At 48.4% G+C, this 19852-nt stretch overlaps 2 protein-coding genes across 4 annotated transcripts in view; one reads left to right on the forward strand and one right to left on the reverse strand.

Annotated features, from left to right (window-relative positions):
* Nucleotides 1–957: 957 nt before the first annotated feature.
* On the forward strand, nt 958–19567 carry Pdia6 (protein disulfide isomerase family A member 6). The gene is made up of 13 exons (XM_059248730.1): nt 958–1072; nt 4601–4742; nt 8839–8896; nt 9639–9765; nt 12692–12798; nt 13999–14129; nt 14387–14501; nt 15165–15305; nt 15796–15880; nt 15981–16053; nt 16370–16528; nt 17884–17980; nt 18712–19567. Exons 1-13 carry the CDS (start codon nt 1054–1056, stop codon nt 18778–18780), a joined length of 1323 nt encoding a protein of 440 aa, XP_059104713.1. The 5' UTR covers nt 958–1053; the 3' UTR covers nt 18781–19567.
* Atp6v1c2 (ATPase H+ transporting V1 subunit C2) overlaps nt 19515–19852 on the reverse strand; it is a 39699-nt gene continuing 39361 nt past the window's right edge. For all 3 annotated transcript variants that reach the window (XM_059248733.1, XM_059248731.1, XM_059248734.1), the window contains one exon: nt 19515–19749. In XM_059248733.1, coding sequence (XP_059104716.1) covers nt 19660–19749 — 90 coding nt within the window. In that variant the 3' untranslated portion in view covers nt 19515–19659. The remainder of the gene's footprint in view (nt 19750–19852) is intronic.

The following is a 19852-nucleotide window of genomic DNA, read 5'->3' on the forward strand; positions in this document are numbered from 1 at the left end:
GAACTCAGGACCACCAGCCCAGGGATGGACTGCTCACCATGAGCTGGGCCCTCCCCCATCAATCACTAAGAAATGCCCTACAGCTAGATCTTAGGGAGGCATTTCCTCAATTGAAGTTCCCTCCTTTCAGATAACTTTAGCTTGAGTCCAGTTGACATAAAACTAGCCAGCACAATCACCATGATGTGTCTCTGTGGTGCCCCAGATCCACTCCAGGGCTTCATGCACAGCAGGTAAGCACTCTAGCAACAGAGCTGCATCCCCAGCCGTTATTTTTAATTATGTCTTACCCTGTTATCCTTAGAACACCTTCGTAAATATTGCAAAGCACTCTCGGCCAGGTCATACACGTTAACCCCTACTGTCAAGAGCGATGACCCCTGCTGTTTAAGGGTCTTGGGGTCACATGAGTGAACCAGGCTTTGCAGTCAATTTAACAAAATAAAGCAATGTGGAATGATGCTGCTATATACAGAATAATCTCGGCAAATGGTTTTCACTGAATACTCAGTCCGCGTAGGAAGGAATAAGTATGTCATTTAATAAGGTCATAAAGACACTGAGGACCCGGGGCTATTTCCCCAACATAAAGAGACAGGTCCAAAAGTGAGGGCTGGAAGGGGCCACGTGAGAGGAAAGAGAAATGAAGACCTCAGCCCTGGAGTCTTCAGTTAGCCCAGGAAAAATTAGAGGGGGACAAAGTGGGGGGGGGGGGACCCGCAGGGACAGGGCCGGACACGCTCTGGTCCCGCCCCTTCATTTCATGCCCCGCCCCGCCCCGCCCCGCCCCGCCCCGCCCCGCTCCGCTCCACCGCTCGTCCCTGGTCCCACTGGGAAAAAAAAAAACCAAACCGATAACCTCTACCCGGCCGCTTCCCATTGGCCGTGCAGGCGAGCGAAGTCCACAGAGACCAATGAGCGGCGGCCACGGCGCGGAGAGCCCTTCCGGCCCGCCCCCGCGCGCCGGCGCACCGCCCGCTAGAAGCCGAGGGCTGGACGTGGGCGCGGCAGAGCCGAGGCGGCGGCGGCGCGGACGGGACGCGGCTTCTCGGCATGGCTCGCCTGGGGCTTGGTAAGCGTGGGCCTGCGGTGGGAGCCCGGCCGGACTGAGGGCGGCCGGAGGGTCCGGGGCCGTGGAGCAGGCCCGAGCGGAGGAGGGAACGGGGTCCCGGGCCGGCCTGGGGACTTCTCGGCCGGCGGGGCGGGAGAGGCCCGGCCGAGCCCTCTGCAGGAGGCCCCGGGAGTCGGGGATTCGCAGCCTCTGCTCACCTCGTGTGCGAGCCACCACCGGTCCAGCTCAGCCTTCACTTTCAGACGCGGGGTAGCAGAGGCCGGTCCTGAGATGCGGACGGAAGGTGGGCAGTGCCCTCCGAGGGAGGCCTCGCCGGTGGCGCCTGAGCACTTACTTTAATGCCTTTGAAGGTCCACTCAGGTGCCCCGGAGTGATGGTTAGCGACCCAGTGGGTGGATTTGGGGGTCCCCTCCTTCCCCGGCTGGCTTTGTTCACGGCCCTAAAGTCTCAGACATCACTAACGCAGCCTAGATCCTTGCTGGACAGTAGGGGAGATGGGTCCCTGCACTCCCCCCACCCCCCTTCATATACTGTCTGCGACCCTGTGACCCGGAGCATATTTATTTTCTCACCTCTCTAACAGGTTTTTTTTTTTTTTTTTAATCGTGCTCACCCCACGAGCGATAGTACATGTTTAAGAAGTACTCGCTGGGTTACTGTAGAGAGCAGAGGAGAGGGAAAGATTTAATCTCTGGTTTTCCCCATGAGTCGCTGTGAAAGAGTGATCCTCTCAATTAACTCATTATTTCAGTCAGGTAGTCAGCCTTTTTTTTTTTTTTTTTTTTTTTTTTTGGACACCCTGCTGCAGGCGGGTGCCAGGCAGAAATGTTACAGGCGTGAATGTATAACACCCTTAACGGCTACGGAGATTGAATGGGAAGCCACAGATGGCAAAACCATCTGCATGCCTGGAGTGTGGACCCCGGGAGTCCTGTTTCCTGGAGTTCTGTTTCCTATCGGTACTCATTGTCACTGTGTAGAGTGGCCACAGGAAGCAGAACTTGGTGGGTCGGCATTGACCTCTGCCATAGTAAATCAGCCCCCACCAGAGGAGGAGCACGTTGCATGGAGAGCAGATGCAAAGAGCAGTGTGTTTGATCTTTCCTGACCCTGTTAGATCATCTTGGAGGCATCAGTGGTAGACTGAGGGAGAGTTGGGCGGTTCTGCTTCTCTTGGCCATTAGGGCAGCAGGGGAGAGAGAATGCATGTCCTCTGCAGGCATCCCCGGAGATGGACGGTGACTGCATACCTCAGTAAGGCATTTCTTTTGCATGGGCAATTTGTTTTCTTAGACATTGTGGTTAAGACTTTTGTCTTTACACTTTGCCTAGTTCTCTCAAGAGCTTCCCTTAACAGATAGCTACCCAGTAGAAACATGCTATCAAAGATCTAAGACCTACACAGTGTAAAACTTCGGAGGATCTTCAGTCAGAAGTAGATTGCAACAATGTTCTAATGTTGTATTGGAGGTAACAGTCCATGCGACTTTGTTTACCAAGTGTCCATAACTTCTGATTTTTCCCAGATCTGAAGTTTTCACAGGACTTAGTGCATCAAGCAAGTATGAATTTATAACAATTTCATAAACACGGTAAACTTCTTGTAAAGTCTTAGAACTCACTGGACATAGTAGCACATGTCTTTAATCCCAGCACTCTGGAGCCAAACTCTATTATTCTCTTTGCCGAACAGCACCATCCAATAGAAATACATTACTCTGTATGTAATTTAATCCTAAATTTTCTAGGAACCACAACTAAAGCAGAAGAGGTAACAGTACTTCGAATTAATTTTACGTAATGACCACATTTATGGTGGCAACCCCATTGGATTAGGTGCCCTAATGATGTCCTAGCTGTCCCTATTTGTGGCTCTGTCTCCATGCATGCTTCTCGGCATGCGTCCTGTCCTTAAAGCCCCCACTCATCTGTACTTAACCCATCATGATTTCAGCACATACTCGGTATGAAAAATATTAATAAAGTTTGTTTCTATTTTTTCTCCAAGTCTTTGGAATCCAGTATGCTTTTTTTTAACCCTCGGAGAACCTCTCGGTTTGGGGTAACCACATGTGGCTGATGGCTTCCATTGTGGATAGTACTTTGAGGGAGCAGCCCCACTGGCTGAGCCGGTCCTGCTTTGTGAATTAGATGGAGGCCTTCCAGAGTTCCTCTGTCGCTGACTCTGGATTCCCGTCCTGACTTAGGACACTTTGTTGAGCTCTTCAGTGTCCTGGGCCTCTCCCACTATGCATACATATGCACACAGATCATGCCCATCTCTACACTGAAACTTTCCTCTACCCCACATGGTGCTTGCTCTTTCCAGTTCCGCATAACGAAACTCATTTAGAGAGCTGTCTGTGTTCTCTAGACTTCCTGCCTCCTCTCCTCCATCCTCTGCCCACTGGCTGCTGGTTATTTCCCTGTCACAGTTGCCTAGGTGCTCACACACAACTTGGTCATTAAATGCAGTAGCCAGCTTCAGCCGTCCCTGCTGTCCCCTGGGAGCATGTTAACTGTCTCATTCCATACTTTGATTGTGTGACATCACTCTTAGTAAAGGCCGCTTTTATTTTGTAAGTTCCTAAATATTGGCCCTATCTATAACTCAAATGCGCTATACTTCTTAAGACATTTATATTGAGCATATTAACTGTACAGAATAGTAGGTTTCCTGTGACGTTTTCATACGTGAACATAATATACTTTGATCAGATTTACACACACACCCCATTATCCTTCCTTGCTCCCTCTCCCTCTGGTCCCATTCCTCTTTCTCAGTAGTTCCCTTCTGCTCTGTGTGTGTGTGTGTGTGTGTGTGAGAGAGAGAGAGAGAGAGAGAGATGTGGGCATGTGGTACATTCTCCTGAGTGTAGAGATGTATAAGCCTGTACCTGCACATGCAGAGACCAAAGGGGCATGCTGAGTGTCTTCCTCTTTCACTGTCTGCCTTATTCCTTGAGAGAGGGTCGCTGACTAATAAAAGCTCACCTTTCAGCTAGGCTGGCCAGCAAGCGCCCAGCATCCTTCTTCTGCCCTCCCCTCTCCCACGGTGGTGTCACAGGCCTGCATAGCGAGTGTTCTTAATTCACTGAGCCAGGTTCCCTACTGTCGAATCTTTAGATAAAATTGGATTCCATCAGATGCGGTGTTCTTGAATAACGTGTCTGTTTATTCATGCCAAGGCATATTTAACCAGCAACTTGGAAACAGGAGTTAGAGAGTCACTCTGCCACTTGGTGTCTTTGCATTCCTGTCCGTGGCCTTTTCTCCCGGGGTTTGCTTGTTTACAGAATGAGGATGCTTCCTAGATTCTAGCCCTGAAGAATCAAGTGCTTCCCTTGAAATTGGAAGCGGCAACCATCATGGTTTTGAGTGACCCATGCCCTTCTTGCCCAGCATTGCAACAGGAAGGACCCATGGGCAGGGGCAGCCCAGGCCATCCTCTTCTGTGAGGGCCTGAGGTTGGGGAAGATCCTCTGCTGCGGACTGTGCTGTCACTGCTGTGTTTTGTCGTTTGTCCAGGTCTGGTGAGCTGTACCTTCTTTCTGGCAGTGAGCGGTCTGTATTCCTCTAGTGACGATGTCATTGAATTAACGCCATCAAATTTCAACAGAGAAGTTATTCAGAGCAATAGTCTGTGGCTCGTGGAGTTTTATGCTCCATGGTACGTATTGTAAAATAGTTATGCTTTTCTTAAAGGTTGATTGATTGATTGGTTTTGCTTTTTTGAGACAAGGTCACTTGCTCTGGTTGACCTGGAACTATATAGAACAGGTTGGCCTTGAACTTGCTGAAATCCATCTGCCTCTGCCTCCCAAGTGCTAGGATTAAATGTGTGCACCACCATGCCCAGCTGTTTTTAAATCTCTGTATGTGCACATGCGTGCAGGTGTTATAGCCCAGACTGGCCTAGAATATATATGCTCTTGCCTCAGCCTCCTGAGAGCTGAGATTCCAGATCTGTGCCACCATGTCCAAGTAGTTGTAGACTGGAGTCTCGATTGCACATGTCAGGTGTCTTGAAAGCAATGGAGACTGCATCAGTTGTGGGATGATCTGGCCAGACATCTCAGTGGGAAAAGGTGCTTGCCGCAGGCGTGGTAACCCGAGTGTAACTCTGGGGACCCACGTGGTGGAAGGAGACTTGGCTGTGACGCATGCACAGATGCAGTGTTGCACGCTTACTAGTTAAAGCATGTGATGAAAAGGAAGGCAGAGACACATACATCGCCGGGAACTGTAGAATGTGACAGGGCTGTGGCGCTGTAAGCAGCAGAATGCAAGACCCCGAGAAAGCTCACTACCAGCTGCATGTCTGCAGGTGAGCTAACACAGGGTTGAACATTCAAGTGAACAGCGTCTTGTGAGTCAGGAAGGGATATTCTCAGTCACTTCTCTGTTGCTGTGGTAAATCACCACAACTGAGGCAACTTAGAGAAAGAAGAGTTTATTTGGGCTACGGTTCCAGTGGAGAGTCCGTAGTGGTGGAGCAGAGCGGCAGACCAAAGGCACGGTGCTGGAGCAGCAGAGAGGGCCAGCTAGGAGCCGTGGGAGTCTAAGCTCTCAAAGCCTGCCCCAGTGATACCATCCTCACGCAAGGCTGCACCTCCTGAGCCTGCCCAAACAGCGCCACCAACCGGGCCCTGAGTGTTCAGTGCCCAAGAGTGTGGGGAGCATCTCATTTGAACCACCACAGGAGCTGATGTGGACTTTATTTTTAAGGCAGGTTCTTATCACGTTGCCCAGGCTGGCCTTGAACTCACTTCCAAATCTCAGGGAAGCCTTCCTTGAACTTGTTTCTTTGCCTCAGTCTCCCAAATAGCTGGGACCCCAGACCTGGGCCACCAGACCTGGGCTCTTACGAAATTATTACCTTTGGATTCTGAAGTCCTGAGTGGGTGTGTTTTAGGAAGTGCCCCCTGAAAGTTCTTTTGTGGGTTCTGAAACAGAAACTTAGCACTGCTTCTCAGCACATTACTCAGGTCAGTGTAGCAAGTGGAGGGCAGTGCTAAACGTTCATGCCAACACATTGCGAATCTGGCTCTTTTTAATGCATTGACTGTTTTCTAAAGGTTTTTAAATCCAGTTGCTGGATTCTGTGGTTAGCCCATCTGAATTAGCACAGGCAAATAGTACTTGTACAGACTGCTAAGTTATTCCATGGCTCTGTGAGGTGTTTTTGCACATTCTGCTTCTTATCACTGTGTCGTGGGTAGTTGATTTGTTTCTGAGAGCCACAGTGCAAGCAAACTTCCCTGTGAAACTTAAACAGATGGTGTGATTTCAAAGGCAGGTTCTGGATGTGGTAGGTAACGATTATGCTGGCAGTTTTATGCATAGAGTTCTGAAAAAATGTCTAATTGGAACAATCACTTTCAGCCTTTTTATGCTTGGGTTCTAACATCCCAGGGACAGCCTTGGATTCCTTCATGGAGGAAAGGCTTTAGAGGGTGAATAGAGCAGACAGTCAGGCATAATGACACATGCCTTTAGTTCTAGCACTCCAGAAGCTGAGACAGGAGGATTGTGAGGAGTTCAAAGGCTACATAGCAAAACCTGTGCTTAAAAAAGAACACTTGGGAGGATCAGAAGTTCGGCGTCCGGCCGGGCGGTAGTGGCGCATGCCTTTAATCCCAGCACTCGGGAGGCAGAGCCAGGCGGATCTCTGTGAGTTCGAGGCCAGCCTGGACTACCAGGTGAGTCCCAGGAAAGGCGCAAAGCTACACAGAGAAACCCTGTCTCGAAAAACCAAAAAAAAAAAACCAGAAGTTCAGTGTCCGCCTTTGGACTCCGTGAGACTCAAAGACTGAAGGGACAGAGCCTGCATAATAGAGGACAAATTGAGGAGCTCCTGTCTAAAGTGCTTGGGGCCAGGGGTGTTTGGAGTTTTTCAGATTTTGAAATATTTACACAGCTTTTCCCCAGTGAACATCTCTAACTAAAATTCAGAAACCCAGGACTGGATGTCATGTAGTGTTCAAACGGTTTCCTGTTGGCTGGTTTGGTTTGTACGGTTTGGCAGTGCCAGGAGTTGAACCAGGGCTTTGCTCACACTAGGCACTGAGCTGCATGCCCACTCTTGGGTTTACAATTTCAGGATAATGGATACTCAACTTGCACTTCTCTATAGACTAATAGATACCAAGAGTCATCAGCAGGTCTAACAACTCTGTAATTCTAAAGTTGTTGTACACATAAATGATGCTAGAATGTTCCAGCAATTGTAATGATCATTTGTAATGTTAAGAAGATAGCTGTGGAAGCCATTAAGTAGTAGTAATCTCATCAACTGTGGGATGTTTCCATTTATAATAGAACTTTTGAGTTTCTACTGCAGGTTAGCAAAAAATGTATTCTTTTTTTTAAAAGATTTATTTATTTATTATATATACAATGTTCTGTCTGCACGCATCCCTGCAGCCAGAAGAGGGCACCAGATCTCATTACACATGGTCATGAGCCACCATGTAGTTGCTGGGAATTGAACTCAGGACCTCTGGAAGAACAGCCAGTGCTCTTAACCTCTGAGCCATCTCTCCAGCCCATGAATTCATTTTTATGTAGACCTTTGGTCTGTTCCTAGTGCCTAGCATCAGATTGTGTGTGTGTGTGTGTGTGTGCCCTCTAACTGTTTAATTTGAATCCTTCCTTCTTAGAGAAACGGAAACCTAACTAAGCCTTGGGAATATCTGACTTGTGTATTTTAAGCGTCACCCGAGCAGCAAAGCGTATATAAATGTGTGTATAAATGTGTCACAGCACCAACTCAAGGCACTACCTACCGAAAAATAACCTTGCTTAAACGTTGGGGCTGAGTTCAGGTCCCTCTAGAGTATCATGACATGTGTCTGTGGGAGCCTGGTGGGGCGTGGCTCACTTCGGAAGGCAGTGGCACAGGCCGGCAAGCCTTGGAATCAAGTCCTTTGCCAGTCTCTATCTGATGGTTACAGTGGAGGTAGTGAAGGCCTGTCCTAGCTTTACACAGGTACAGTGACGTCCTTTGTGAACGTGACCCAGGCAGAAGAGCCGAGCAAAACCTTTTTCAAATGTGCACCGTATTGCCCATAGGTAAACTGCATGGTCTGTGTGCTGTGGGCATTACACAGCAGTAAGGAGGACGGTGCACTTACCCATGCCTTACTGGATCCTAGAAGTGGGTTCTGTCTCTACACCATGCCTTACTGGATCCTAGAAGTGGGTTCTGTCTCTACACCATGCCTTACTGGATCCTAGAAGTGGGTTCTGTCTCTACACCATGCCTTACTGGATCCTAGAAGTGGGTTCTGTCTCTACACTTTGCCTTACTGGATCCTAGAAGTGGGTTCTGTCTCTACACCATGCCTTACTGGATCCTAGAAGTGGGTTCTGTCTCTATCATACAGTATGCCGCGTTGTTATATTTCGCAGCACATATGTTTGGGCTTTGGGAGAGGATCTCACTGTGTTGTCTTAGCTGTGCTAAAACTCATTGTGTAGACCAGGCTGGCCTTGAACTTGAAGTGGGCCTGCCTCTTCCACCCAAGTGCTGTCATGACAGGTATGTGCTGCCTGCCTGGCTTATAGTAGGTTCTGTTTGGTTTTACGGAATCAGTGCCTGGAAAACAAAGGTTTCCCCCTATGTTCTCACAGGCCTGTTCAGGTAGTCAGCAAGTGATGGTGCAATAACGCCTGTCCTGAGTAGTCACTGGGCCTCTGGTCAGCTTTATGAACTGAAGGTCAAAGGGTTACTGTCACCTTACTTGTGTTTTGTCTCTCGGCAGGTGTGGTCATTGCCAGAGGCTAACACCAGAATGGAAGAAAGCAGCCACTGCATTGAAAGTGAGTGTCTGAGAGGGCCTCCCTCACTGTGTGTTTACATTTGCATGTGGGTGTAGGGATACATTGTACACCCTAATAAAATTTGCCTGAAGATCAGAGGACAGAGCCAGCCACTAGATTAAACATAGAGGCCAGGCAGTAGTGGCACACACCTTTAATCCCAGTATTTGGGAGTCACATGCCTTTAATCCCAGCACTAGGAAGGAAGAGATGGCTGGGCAGAGAAAGGTATATAAGGCATGAGGAGACAGGAACTGAAGCCTTTTCAGGCTGACGAGTCCTAGAGGTGAGATGTGGCAGTGGCTTGTTCCTTTGTCTCTCTGATCTTCAGGCAAATTTTATTAGGGTACACAATATATCACCACATAGGGGCTCAGTGCACACTGGACGTTAATTTGCATGGTGAAGTCCTGAGTGCTGGTTGTGCCATCAGATACCTTGGGGGTGGGGTGCAGATGTTACTTCTCATGTTGTCTGGTTTTATTCCGTCCATTTCCAAGCTAAGTTATATCATTATCTTAGCCATGCTGGTTCTGAAGGCTTTGGTGTCCATTCCTCCCCCAGACACTTCCTGCTGGCTGGACTTGCCCTTCTCCCATTGGACAACTTAAATTTTCTCCTGGTTTTCAGGGCTAAAATCCTCAGTGGTCCTTGTAACTTCACTGAGCCCTTTACCTGTGTGCTCGAGTCCGATGGGGCTGTGGGAGTAGGAAAAGGAGGTAACCTGTCTGTGTCTCCTCAGGATGTTGTCAAAGTCGGTGCAGTTGATGCAGATAAGCACCAGTCCCTGGGAGGTCAGTACGGCGTCCAGGGATTTCCTACCATCAAGATATTTGGAGCTAACAAAAACAAGCCAGAGGATTATCAGGGTGAGGACTCTCCCTCCCCCATTCCCCTGTAAGCGACACTTTCTGGAACCAGTTAGCCTGGCTCCTGCAGCGTCTTAACCTTGCTCTCTGTGATGGCATACCACACTTAGTGCCTCCTCCAAGCCTAGAGCTTTAGCTTGTAGGTAAAGAGGGGTACAGGGGTACATGCGTGCATGTGTGCACGCATGTGAATTATTGAGAGTAGTTGTAGACCCGCACCTTTTTACCTCCAGGCCTTTCTCATTACAGCTGTTTAATAGTTGATGAAGATCTGTGTTTTCCTCCCCTTACTGAAAGATTGGAGTCTGGCAAACATGCATAGTTTATGCAGTAATGCGTATGCCATTGACTGAAATGCTACTAGTGTCAGGAGCTGTTGATAATGGGTACTCCAGATTCCAAATAGCACAATGCAAGGTCTTCAGTTGATCATTACCTACACACACACAAACAATATCTAATCAGAATTGATGCGTTGGGACAGATCATGGTCCTAATGAAAGTGTTGAGCATAATTTTTACATTATGGTGGATTTGGCTAAAGTTTTAAGGATTTGCTAAATACGACATAAAGTAACTGAAGGTTGCACCTGTGAACAGAAGTACCAGTGGGCTGAGGAGGAGCATCCCAGTCAGACTCGCCCTGGGGAGGGCCCAGGCCTGTGTGGTCTGAAGAGTAATTCAAGACACACACGGCCTGCTGTAACTGCCCTGCCTCTCCAGGCTCGGGCCTCCTGTCCACTTAGTGCTCTGGCCTTGCTGCTTTTCTGTAAAGAGGGACGGAAGCCTGCCCAGACAACCAGAGTGTAATTAAAATAGTACATGCAATAGATAGGAGACACATACTTGGTATTGGTACCAGTCCACTTGGTAAATCTCCAGACTTGGAGGTCAGAATCCTTGGAGACAAAGTCCTGGATGCTTGGTTTCTTCTTGATGATGAGTTTTGTTTTCCAGAGTAAACATGTCTGTCCTCGCTTTGAAATGATAACTGGTTGTAGTTTTGCTTCTTGACAAAAACAGAATACTTAGAGAATTCTGCTGCGGCTGTATTTATTTGTAAATAAGGTTGTTATTATTACACGTATGTCTTGGGGCACGTGTGGACTCATTGCTCACATGACCTCATAGGACCGTTTTCAGGAGTTCCCACCTTCTGCCAAGTGGAGCTCAGAGACTGAATTCGGGTTGTCTGGCCAGGTGTCCGGCACTTTGACCTGCTGAGCCATCTCAGCTGCCTTCAGGAAGGTGTTTGGGACACAGCCGGACCTGTGCCTGTATGGATGGGCCAGACTGTTTGTGTACCAGGACAGCAGAGCTGAGTGGCTGCAGAAGGCAGTGTGGTCTCAAAGGTAGATAGATAGCACTTGGATGCATATGGCCCATTATGGAAAGATGGGTCAACACTGGTACACACTGGGAGAACCCTCTTTCCCTAGATGAGTTCTGCTTGGGTATAACTGTAGAAAGGGCGGGAGGGACAAGGACACTGGCTCGAACGTGGAACTGTCTGCAGTAGGAACAGAAGGCTGCTCTCATGTTGGGTCTGGCCCTTCAGTTACCTGAGCACTTCTGAGTGTTCCCTCTGTCAGCTGATCTAAGACTCCTAATAGGAGTCTGACCATAAGAAGATTTTCCCTATCCATGTGTACTCTAATTTATAAACTAGGCAATTGGAGATTAACAGTAACCAATAGTAAAATAGAACAATAGATGTTAGGGACTGTGGTCTCACTTGAAAGAGCTAAGACAAACTATATTCTTGGACTGTGGTTAAGTAGACCACAGAAGATGGGAACCGCAGGCCAGGGTAGTTCCTGTAGTGTTTTCCTTCTAATGTGATGCTGGGGCTCTATTACAGTTTGGCCTGTGAACTTCAAGGTCGTTTCAAGTCATGTCTTCACCTTGCTCTTCTGGGGTCTTGGGTCTGTAGTTTTGGATAGACTTCGCACTTACCGTCCTATTGCCTGGTTTAGGTTTGGTTGTGTTTTTGAGCTGTTGGGTCTCATGCAGCGTGGCTGCTCTCTGAGCTTTATTGAGGTGGTTACTTAGGATTGAGTTGATCCTAACCACTGAACTTGAAGCAAAAGAAGAGATGCCTTGATTGCTTTCTAGTTACTTGGCTTCAGAGACATCTCATGTCCACTCTTCACACACACTGTCTACTCTCCTCATCTCATGTACACTCTTCACACACACTGTCTACTCTCCTCATCTCATGTTCCACTCTTCACACACACTGTCTACTCTCCATGTCTCATGTTCCACTCTTCACACACACACTGTCTACTCTCCATGTCTCATGTTCCACTCTTCACACACACACTGTCTACTCTCCATGTCTCATGTTCCACTCTTCACACACACACTGTCTACTCTCCATGTCTCATGTTCCACTCTTCACACACACACTGTCTACTCTCCATGTCTCATGTTCCACTCTTCACACACACACTGTCTACTCTCCATGTCTCATGTTCCACTCTTCACACACTGTCTACTCTCCATGTCTCATGTTCCACTCTTCACACACACTGTCTACACTGTGTGTCTTAGAAAAGATGGTGTTGGTTTTCCCCCCTCTTCTTGGGAAGTTTTCCTGTCTTCCTGACTAGCTGTTAAGCCTCTCTTCCATGTCCATGTTGTCCATTCAATAAACGTGAGAGTCTCTCCTTAGAAGCTGTAGTTTTCCAGACAGTGAACAGAGGGATCTAGGAAACCAAAAGCACTGGCATTCAGAGTGGGAAGTCTAGGGCAGAGTGCATTATGGGATGAGCACCGTTGTGAGTGCATGTGAGACCCGATCATTGTCAGCTGCCTGACAGATGTGGAGTTACAAGTCTTCACAGTCGCACGAGAGGCACTTACGCAGAAGGCCAGCCTGGGGTTGCCTGCCTTCCCTTGACTGTCCTTTGCTGGCCCACAGGTGGCAGAACCGGGGAAGCCATTGTAGATGCTGCCCTCAGTGCTTTGCGCCAGCTCGTGAAGGATCGCCTTGCTGGGCGGAGTGGTGGATACAGTTCTGGTAAACAGGTAAGGCTGTATGTATGGTCCTGTCTTAGTGTGTCTTGGTCTTCTGCTTGTCTGTGTGTGTTCCTTACAGAGGGTGTCATATAACCTAGGCTAGCCTTGGATTCTCACTGTAGCCAAGGATGACCTTAAATTCTTCTACTTCTACCTCCCAAGTTGTGGAATTACAGGAGTGTACGATCTCTACCCAGCTTGTTCATTGCCATCCTTAGAGTTACATGGCAAACCTTCTTAGTCCCAGGACATCTTGTCACAGTCTGAGAAGGAGGTTCCCAGATAGTGTCTTGGGCCCTAAGCTGGAATGGGCTGTTGGAACTGCAGAGAGTGAAGAAGCTCCATGCCAAGGGCAGCAGGCTCTGGGATCTCATGACCTTCCCTGTTCCAAGAGAAGAATAGAATCCTGGACTCACTTTCCAGACTGCCTTTGCAAGAGCTCCTGGCCTGTGTCTGTGGCAGTGAGTCTGGAACACAGACAGGATGAAGAGAGACAAGTTCCTGTTCTAGAGTTGGTGTTTTACATGCTTTTGTGGAGCTTGACTATGATGCCCATGCATCCTTAGAAATGAAGTGTTGAAGTTACTTATAAAATGGCTCTCCACCCCTCAAGAGGCCAGTAAAACTAGCTGTAGTCTTAGGCCTATCGAGAGGTGGCATCTTTACCTGGCCCCTGCCATGGTGATTAGCCTGGTGACAGACAGCAGCACAGCAGAGTGAACAGCACCATAGGTTTGCCTGGAGAAAATTCAGGTCCAGGGGTGTAGGTTCGAGGCTGAGTACTTACTTGCCTGTTGTGTGCCAGGCCTGGGGAAGACAAAACACTAGTGTGAGCTGTCTTGAATGATCTGGACTTCAAATTTGAAAATGTAGAAACAGTTGTGTCTACACAGACTGATCTGCCAGAGTCTGCATTCAGCCATGCTGTCGGGTACTTGAGCTCTTTCTAAAAATAGCAGGTGGAAGAATTCAAGGCAGATCATAGGTTGTACTAAATGTGGCAGAAATTGTTTAAAAGTAAGACTGTTAGCAAAAGTTGTATTAAGGAATGCTCCCAGTTCAGTCATATTGGATAACTGTTCTCACTTACTTGCTAATGAACAAATGGAAGACGTGACTACCTTGTAAAATGATTGTTTTGTCTGTGCTTACAGTAGTAGTGTCCATTTTTGGCCGGGTAGTAGTTTAACATTTAATGTTACTGTACAGGGCAGAGGTGATAGTTCAAGTAAGAAGGATGTGGTAGAGCTGACGGATGACACCTTTGATAAGAATGTCCTTGATAGTGAAGATGTTTGGATGGTTGAGTTTTATGCTCCATGGTGTGGACACTGCAAAAAGTAAGTGCCTTGGACCAAACAGTGCATTCAGTCACAACACTTCCTGTATAGTCATCCAGCTGTGAACTGTGTTATTCCCAGATTCAACCAGGGGACTGGCTAGTGTCCAGATGGGGGGACAGGTGCATCATCCCTTTGGTGAAGCCACCAAGATGGGTTTGAAGTGTGACATAAATAAGAGATTAGGCTAGAGTGTACAGCTCAGTGTAAGGACCTGTTCTGTGAGTTCACTGGACTCTGAAAATGTGTTTCTGCAGCCTGGAGCCAGAGTGGGCTGCTGCAGCCACAGAGGTGAAGGAGCAGACGAAGGGGAAGGTGAAGCTGGCAGCCGTGGACGCCACCGTGAACCAGGTTCTGGCCAGCCGATACGGGGTGAGTGTGGTGGAGGCTCGTTTACTTACTTAGAGAAATCCTCGACATTTCAGCAGCCGTTTGACTCCCGGCTGCCCTTCGAAGGAGGCAGGGAGACGTTGAACCATTTGTAGATGGAGAGGTGGTGTCCCTAGCTGTTGAGTTTGGAACTCAGGACTTGTGGGTTTGGGCACCATCACGCCACTTGTTTTGAAAGTTGATCCTCTTGCTCTGGAGTATGTATGCACAGTGTTTTAAATGCCCAGAGCTTGGACGGGGTCTACTGAACTCCACAATTAAAGAACAAGAACGTCTGACTGTGCTTCCAGCTGGGAATTCATTCCCCCCACCCCGGTTCTGATGATTTAAGCCAGACTGATAGATGGTAGGCAAGTGCTGCACCGCTGTGCCGGGTTCCCGGCACTCAGTATTTACTTTTGGGGCAGTGTCTCATTAAGGCCAGAGTGGCCCCCAACTTGTGATCCTGGCTTCAACCTCCCGAAAATCAGGGTTACAGGTGTGTGCCCATGCTTGGTTAAAGCATGCTTTTGTGATGGTGAGATGTCTGTGAAGTGCTCTTAGAATCCATAAAGATTGTGGGTGTTTATTATTATTATTATTATTATTATTATTATTATTCAGTTTTCCGTTTTAAATATTATAGTTGTTATTGTACTTTAATAGATCAGAGGATTCCCTACAATCAAGATATTTCAGAAAGGCGAGTCTCCCGTGGACTATGACGGTGGCCGGACGAGATCAGACATCGTGTCCAGGGCCCTGGATTTGTTCTCAGATAATGCCCCACCTCCAGAGCTGCTCGAGGTACAGGGCTCCCCCTGGTGGTGAGGAAGCTTCCCGTGCTGTGAACCGTTTTCAATTTACTACTTTACATTCAGTGTCTGGAATTAGAAAGCTGACACTGTGAGCAAAAGCTCAGCTAAGTGTCTCAAGAACAGAGTGGGTTCAGTCACGCTTGGGCTTTGGAGCTCTGCCCTGTAGTGTAGACGCTTTCGGGTCTCACAGCAGCACCGAGAGGGGAAAAACATTCTCATCTTCATGGCCTGTTGAGGAAACAGACATCAGGAGCCTCACACTGTGTCAGTACCTTGTGCACAGACGTGTGACCTGTGTGTACAGCTGTGGAGGCCAGCCTGTGCCAGGGACTGCAGTTTCAGAGACTGCTTAGGTGGCCGAGGAATGAATGATGGCGCCCACTTCTAGAGGGTTCTAGATGGCATGTCTGTGTGAGGAGGATTGTGGGGAAGGAGTCTCTTGAGTGTTGTGTTGCCCAACTGCCCTGTCTTCTGTGCAGATCATCAACGAGGACGTCGCCAAGAAGACCTGCGAGGATCACCAGCTCTGTGTCGTGGCTGTCCTACCCCACATCCTAGACACTGGTGAGCACAGCCTGGTTCTCATGTGGCCGCCGGCTGCTCAGAGTGCTTCCTCAGTGAACTGACTTGATTTCACCTTCAATATTTGTTGTCTGTTAATCAGGGGCTGCAGGCAGAAACTCCTACTTGGAAGTTCTTCTGAAACTGGCCGACAAATACAAGAAAAAGATGTGGGGGTGAGTTCTGAGCCCAGAGTCTCTCCCCTCTGAGAACGGGCGGGGTACAGACCTTCCGCCTCCCATCTCAAGTGTTCTGCAGTGTGCGCCTGTGTGTGTCTGCGTGTGCCTTGTCACTAGCTTGTTGCTTCCCAGCTCTGAGACCCAGAGTGTGCACGTTAACCCAAGCTCAGGTGACAGGAAATCCACGTGACTCCGTGGACAGCCTTGTAGGATCTGAGCATGCGCCCGTCCTGCACTCCTTTCTGAGATTTGGGTGTAACTTCAGATTCTAGTCCCCAAAGCACCCCACCCTGAAGCCAGTGTGCTTTCCCAGGTGGCTATGGACGGAGGCTGGCGCTCAGTATGACCTGGAGAACGCGCTGGGGATTGGAGGGTTCGGGTACCCTGCCATGGCAGCCATCAACGCACGCAAGATGAAGTTTGCTCTTCTCAAAGGGTCTTTCAGTGAGCAAGGCATTAATGAGTTTCTCAGGTAACTTTTCTTAGTTGTTTATTGTCTCATCTGTGGGGTCTCAGGAGGTCGTGTCCCGCCCTTGGTATGCACTTGGTATTCCTGACCTCAGGTCAAAGCCCTTGGCTTGGACATGTGTGAAAATGAGGATCCCCCTGCTGTGGGCAAGTGATGGGTTTCCTCATTCAAAAGCCGGCTGCAGATCTCTCCATCCTGCCCTGCTGGTCACCTCTTCCTCAGCCCCTCCGTCATTTCCTGGGCAAATCCAAGGCGTTGACTGAAGAGGTCACTTGTCTTTCCTCTTCCTGCTTTCTTCCTCGTTTATTTCTCAGCTGCCATGTGAAATGAGGGCTTTGAATTTCCTGCTGATACAAAAGTGGGTGGCCGGCGCTGTGTGGAGTGTAAGTGTGTGGAGTGTGTCCTGTAGGTGTGCCTGGACCGGGCCCACACCGAGGCTGTTGCTTTCTGTAGACTATAAATTGTGCCGTGCTAAACAACAGTGAGGGGATGTTGCATTAAAAACCTTCCTGTACGTCCTCTCATATCAGCAAAACATGAAGTAAAAGTATACATTTTCCTCAAGCATGGTAAAAATGGAACCCAGAGGAATGAATTTTTTTGTTTTTCAAGACCAGTATTTCTGTGTAGCCCTGGCTGACCTGGAACTTACTCTGTAGCCCAGGCTGGCCTCAAATTCACAGAGATCCGCCTGCCTCTGCCTCCTGAGTGTTGGGATTAAAGGCATACACCACCACCGCTCGGCTTAGTAATGAATTTGTTTTTTAATGGTTCTTTTTTAAAGTATTCTACAAAAATAAGTAGCATAAAACTAAAGAACCCAACGTAGAAGACAGGTTCTAGCCTGGCACAGTGGTGCATGCCTGTTGTCTGCACACTCAGGAGGTGGAGGCGGGATCAAGTTCAAGACCAGCCTGGGCTACAGTAGTCTACCACCAACAAAAATGCCCCACAAGACAGTGTTCACAAACCCAGTTAGACCTGGGCATGGTGGTGCCTGTAGTCCAGCAGCAGACAGAGGCCAGAGGACAGGGCAGGAATTCTCACTGGTAGTATTTTGAGTAGGCAGATTACAAGTGTTTTTCAAGTATAGATATTCACGTCTATCTATCTAAGTGCTTTGTGCATCTACATTTGGGTTAGCTGAAACAGTTTACCTCACTAATAATGTGTTTTTCAAGCTCATGGGCTTAGCAGGCAAGGGCCGTGGGCAGCCTTTGCTCCTTATGAACTTATTTTTAAAACACTCTTAGCAACTTAGAAGTTGTGGTTGACTTTATGGGTGCAGGACTCACGGTGTCTGACAGTTTGTTTGTTCGCTGGAGCACATCTAGATGTGGTTGGTGTTCTTCCCCCAGGGAACTGTCTTTCGGACGCGGCTCCACAGCACCTGTGGGAGGCGGTTCCTTTCCTGCCATCACTCCCAGAGAGCCCTGGGATGGCAAAGATGGCGAGGTGAGTGGCGGTGAGGGGCTTCTCTCCTCAGCTTGTGTGTCTCTGTGGAGGGGAACAAAACCCACCCTCAGGCCGAGGTCTGTGCTCCTGCTGTCCTCCTAAAATCCTGGTCAGAGCTGCCGGAGGGGTGGTTCAGCAGTTAAGAGCCCTGGCTGCTCTTCCAGCAGGGCCAGAGTTCAGTTCCCAGCACCCACATGGTGGTTTACAGCCATGTGCAACTTCAGACATGGGGACCCAGTGGCCTCCTCGAGCCTCCCTGGGCATTTCGTGCTTATGGTGCAGACATGCAGGCAGGCAAAACACATACCCGTACACATAAATAAAATGTTTAAGAAATCAGAGTCTAAAGGTCACGGGAGCTTTGTTTCATGCCTGTAATTCCACACTACACTACTTGAAGGGCTAAGGCAGGAGCATTGTCATGAGTTTGAGGCCAGACTGGTTAATGAATGGAGCCCTGTTTCAAAAACTCTCAGAAAGCCCTGGGGAGGCGCATGTCTGCAGTCAGCTGTGGGAACCTGAGGTGGGATGGTTTTGAAGCCAGCCTAGGCTACACTTATGAGACTTTGCCCTACACCCGTCCCACCCCCATCGCTTTGTCCAAGTTCTCTGGTTTTCCCTCAGTGTTAAAACTGGTACAAGAGCCAAGCTGTACCCTGGAATCCTCTGGGATTTGCTTTTCTGTTGAAACCGTTGGTCATTGGAGGCTCTAACATCACTTTCTGTCTCAGCTTCCTGTGGAGGATGACATTGACCTCAGCGATGTGGAGCTTGATGACCTGGAGAAGGACGAGTTGTGAGGGCCGCAGCCCAGCCTTCACGCTTCTGTTCTTGGGAGCAGGCAGTTTTCTAGCAGTGAGGTTCTGCTCAGCTGTCTGCCTTTCCGAGCAGTACTTGCCGGCCACTGGAAACGGCAACAGTGAACCTCGGCGTCTCAAGAAAACACTGAAGAATTCTATGAATTGTAGCAGTGAATTGGATTTATTCTTTGGCACATTGAAGAAAACTGGGCTGTCGAAACATTTTTCCCTCCTGACTGCTGCTTGAATGTCTTGGAGGCTGTTTCTTATGTATAGGGTTTTTAAAATGTGATTCTTTTGTTTGAATATTAATGGCTTTTTCCATTCAAGAATAAAATGATATTTTGGACAAAGCTGATAAATGTATGAAATTAGTGGCACATCATAAAATTGGAGTCTGACGTTTAGCCTGAAAATTAACCCTATGAACAGACGACATCACATCAATCATCACCTCCCCGTAAAAATGTTTTTTTAAATGAAGACAAGACCTTTTGGCAAGGACGTGATTCTTTGTGGATAACTTGGTCCCAAGTGAAAACCGCATTTCATGCCCCAAAGTCTTGTCTTCCGGCTTCACCAGTGACGATCAGGCTCAGGTTTTCAACATTCTCACTAATCTCCCATTGGAAATCCCACGAAGACAAAAGCCTTGTGGGTGACCAAGTTACAGGCATCTCACTATGTAAAACGCTCAGGAGAAAGTTGGGAGTTAGTTAAACACAAGGAAAGACTCAGAACTGAGCATTTTATTGTAACTTAAAAAAATAAATACACTCTTAACTAACGTCTGTGAGTATCTCGTGAGTCAGAATCCTGCAGGACGTGGTTGTCTGGCTTAGAGCACGGTCTGAGGCTGCAGTGAGACAGGCTGGCCACCTAGTCCAGAAGGCTGAGGTCGATGTGGAAGTACACGTAGGGGAAATAGTCCTGGTTGCTCAGCTGCAGTCCAGGGATTTCCACAGACGCCTATGGGGGAGCAACGGCAAGATGGTTCTCGGTTTTTTTTTGTTTTGTTTTTTGTTTTTCGAGACAGGGTTTCTCTGTAGCTTTGTGCCTTTCCTGGAACTCA

The sequence above is a fragment of the Peromyscus eremicus genome, chromosome 22 (genome assembly GCF_949786415.1).
Source record: "Peromyscus eremicus chromosome 22, PerEre_H2_v1, whole genome shotgun sequence".
Classification (NCBI taxonomy): Eukaryota; Metazoa; Chordata; class Mammalia; order Rodentia; family Cricetidae; genus Peromyscus; species Peromyscus eremicus.

Bases quoted from the DNA above. Each gene is read 5' to 3' on its own strand.
- Pdia6 (XM_059248730.1), top strand. The intron at 8,897-9,638 runs GTGAGTGTCTGA...GTGTCTCCTCAG, and splicing joins AAGCAGCCACTGCATTGAAA to GATGTTGTCAAAGTCGGTGC. The intron at 16,529-17,883 runs GTAACTTTTCTT...TTCTTCCCCCAG, and splicing joins GGCATTAATGAGTTTCTCAG to GGAACTGTCTTTCGGACGCG.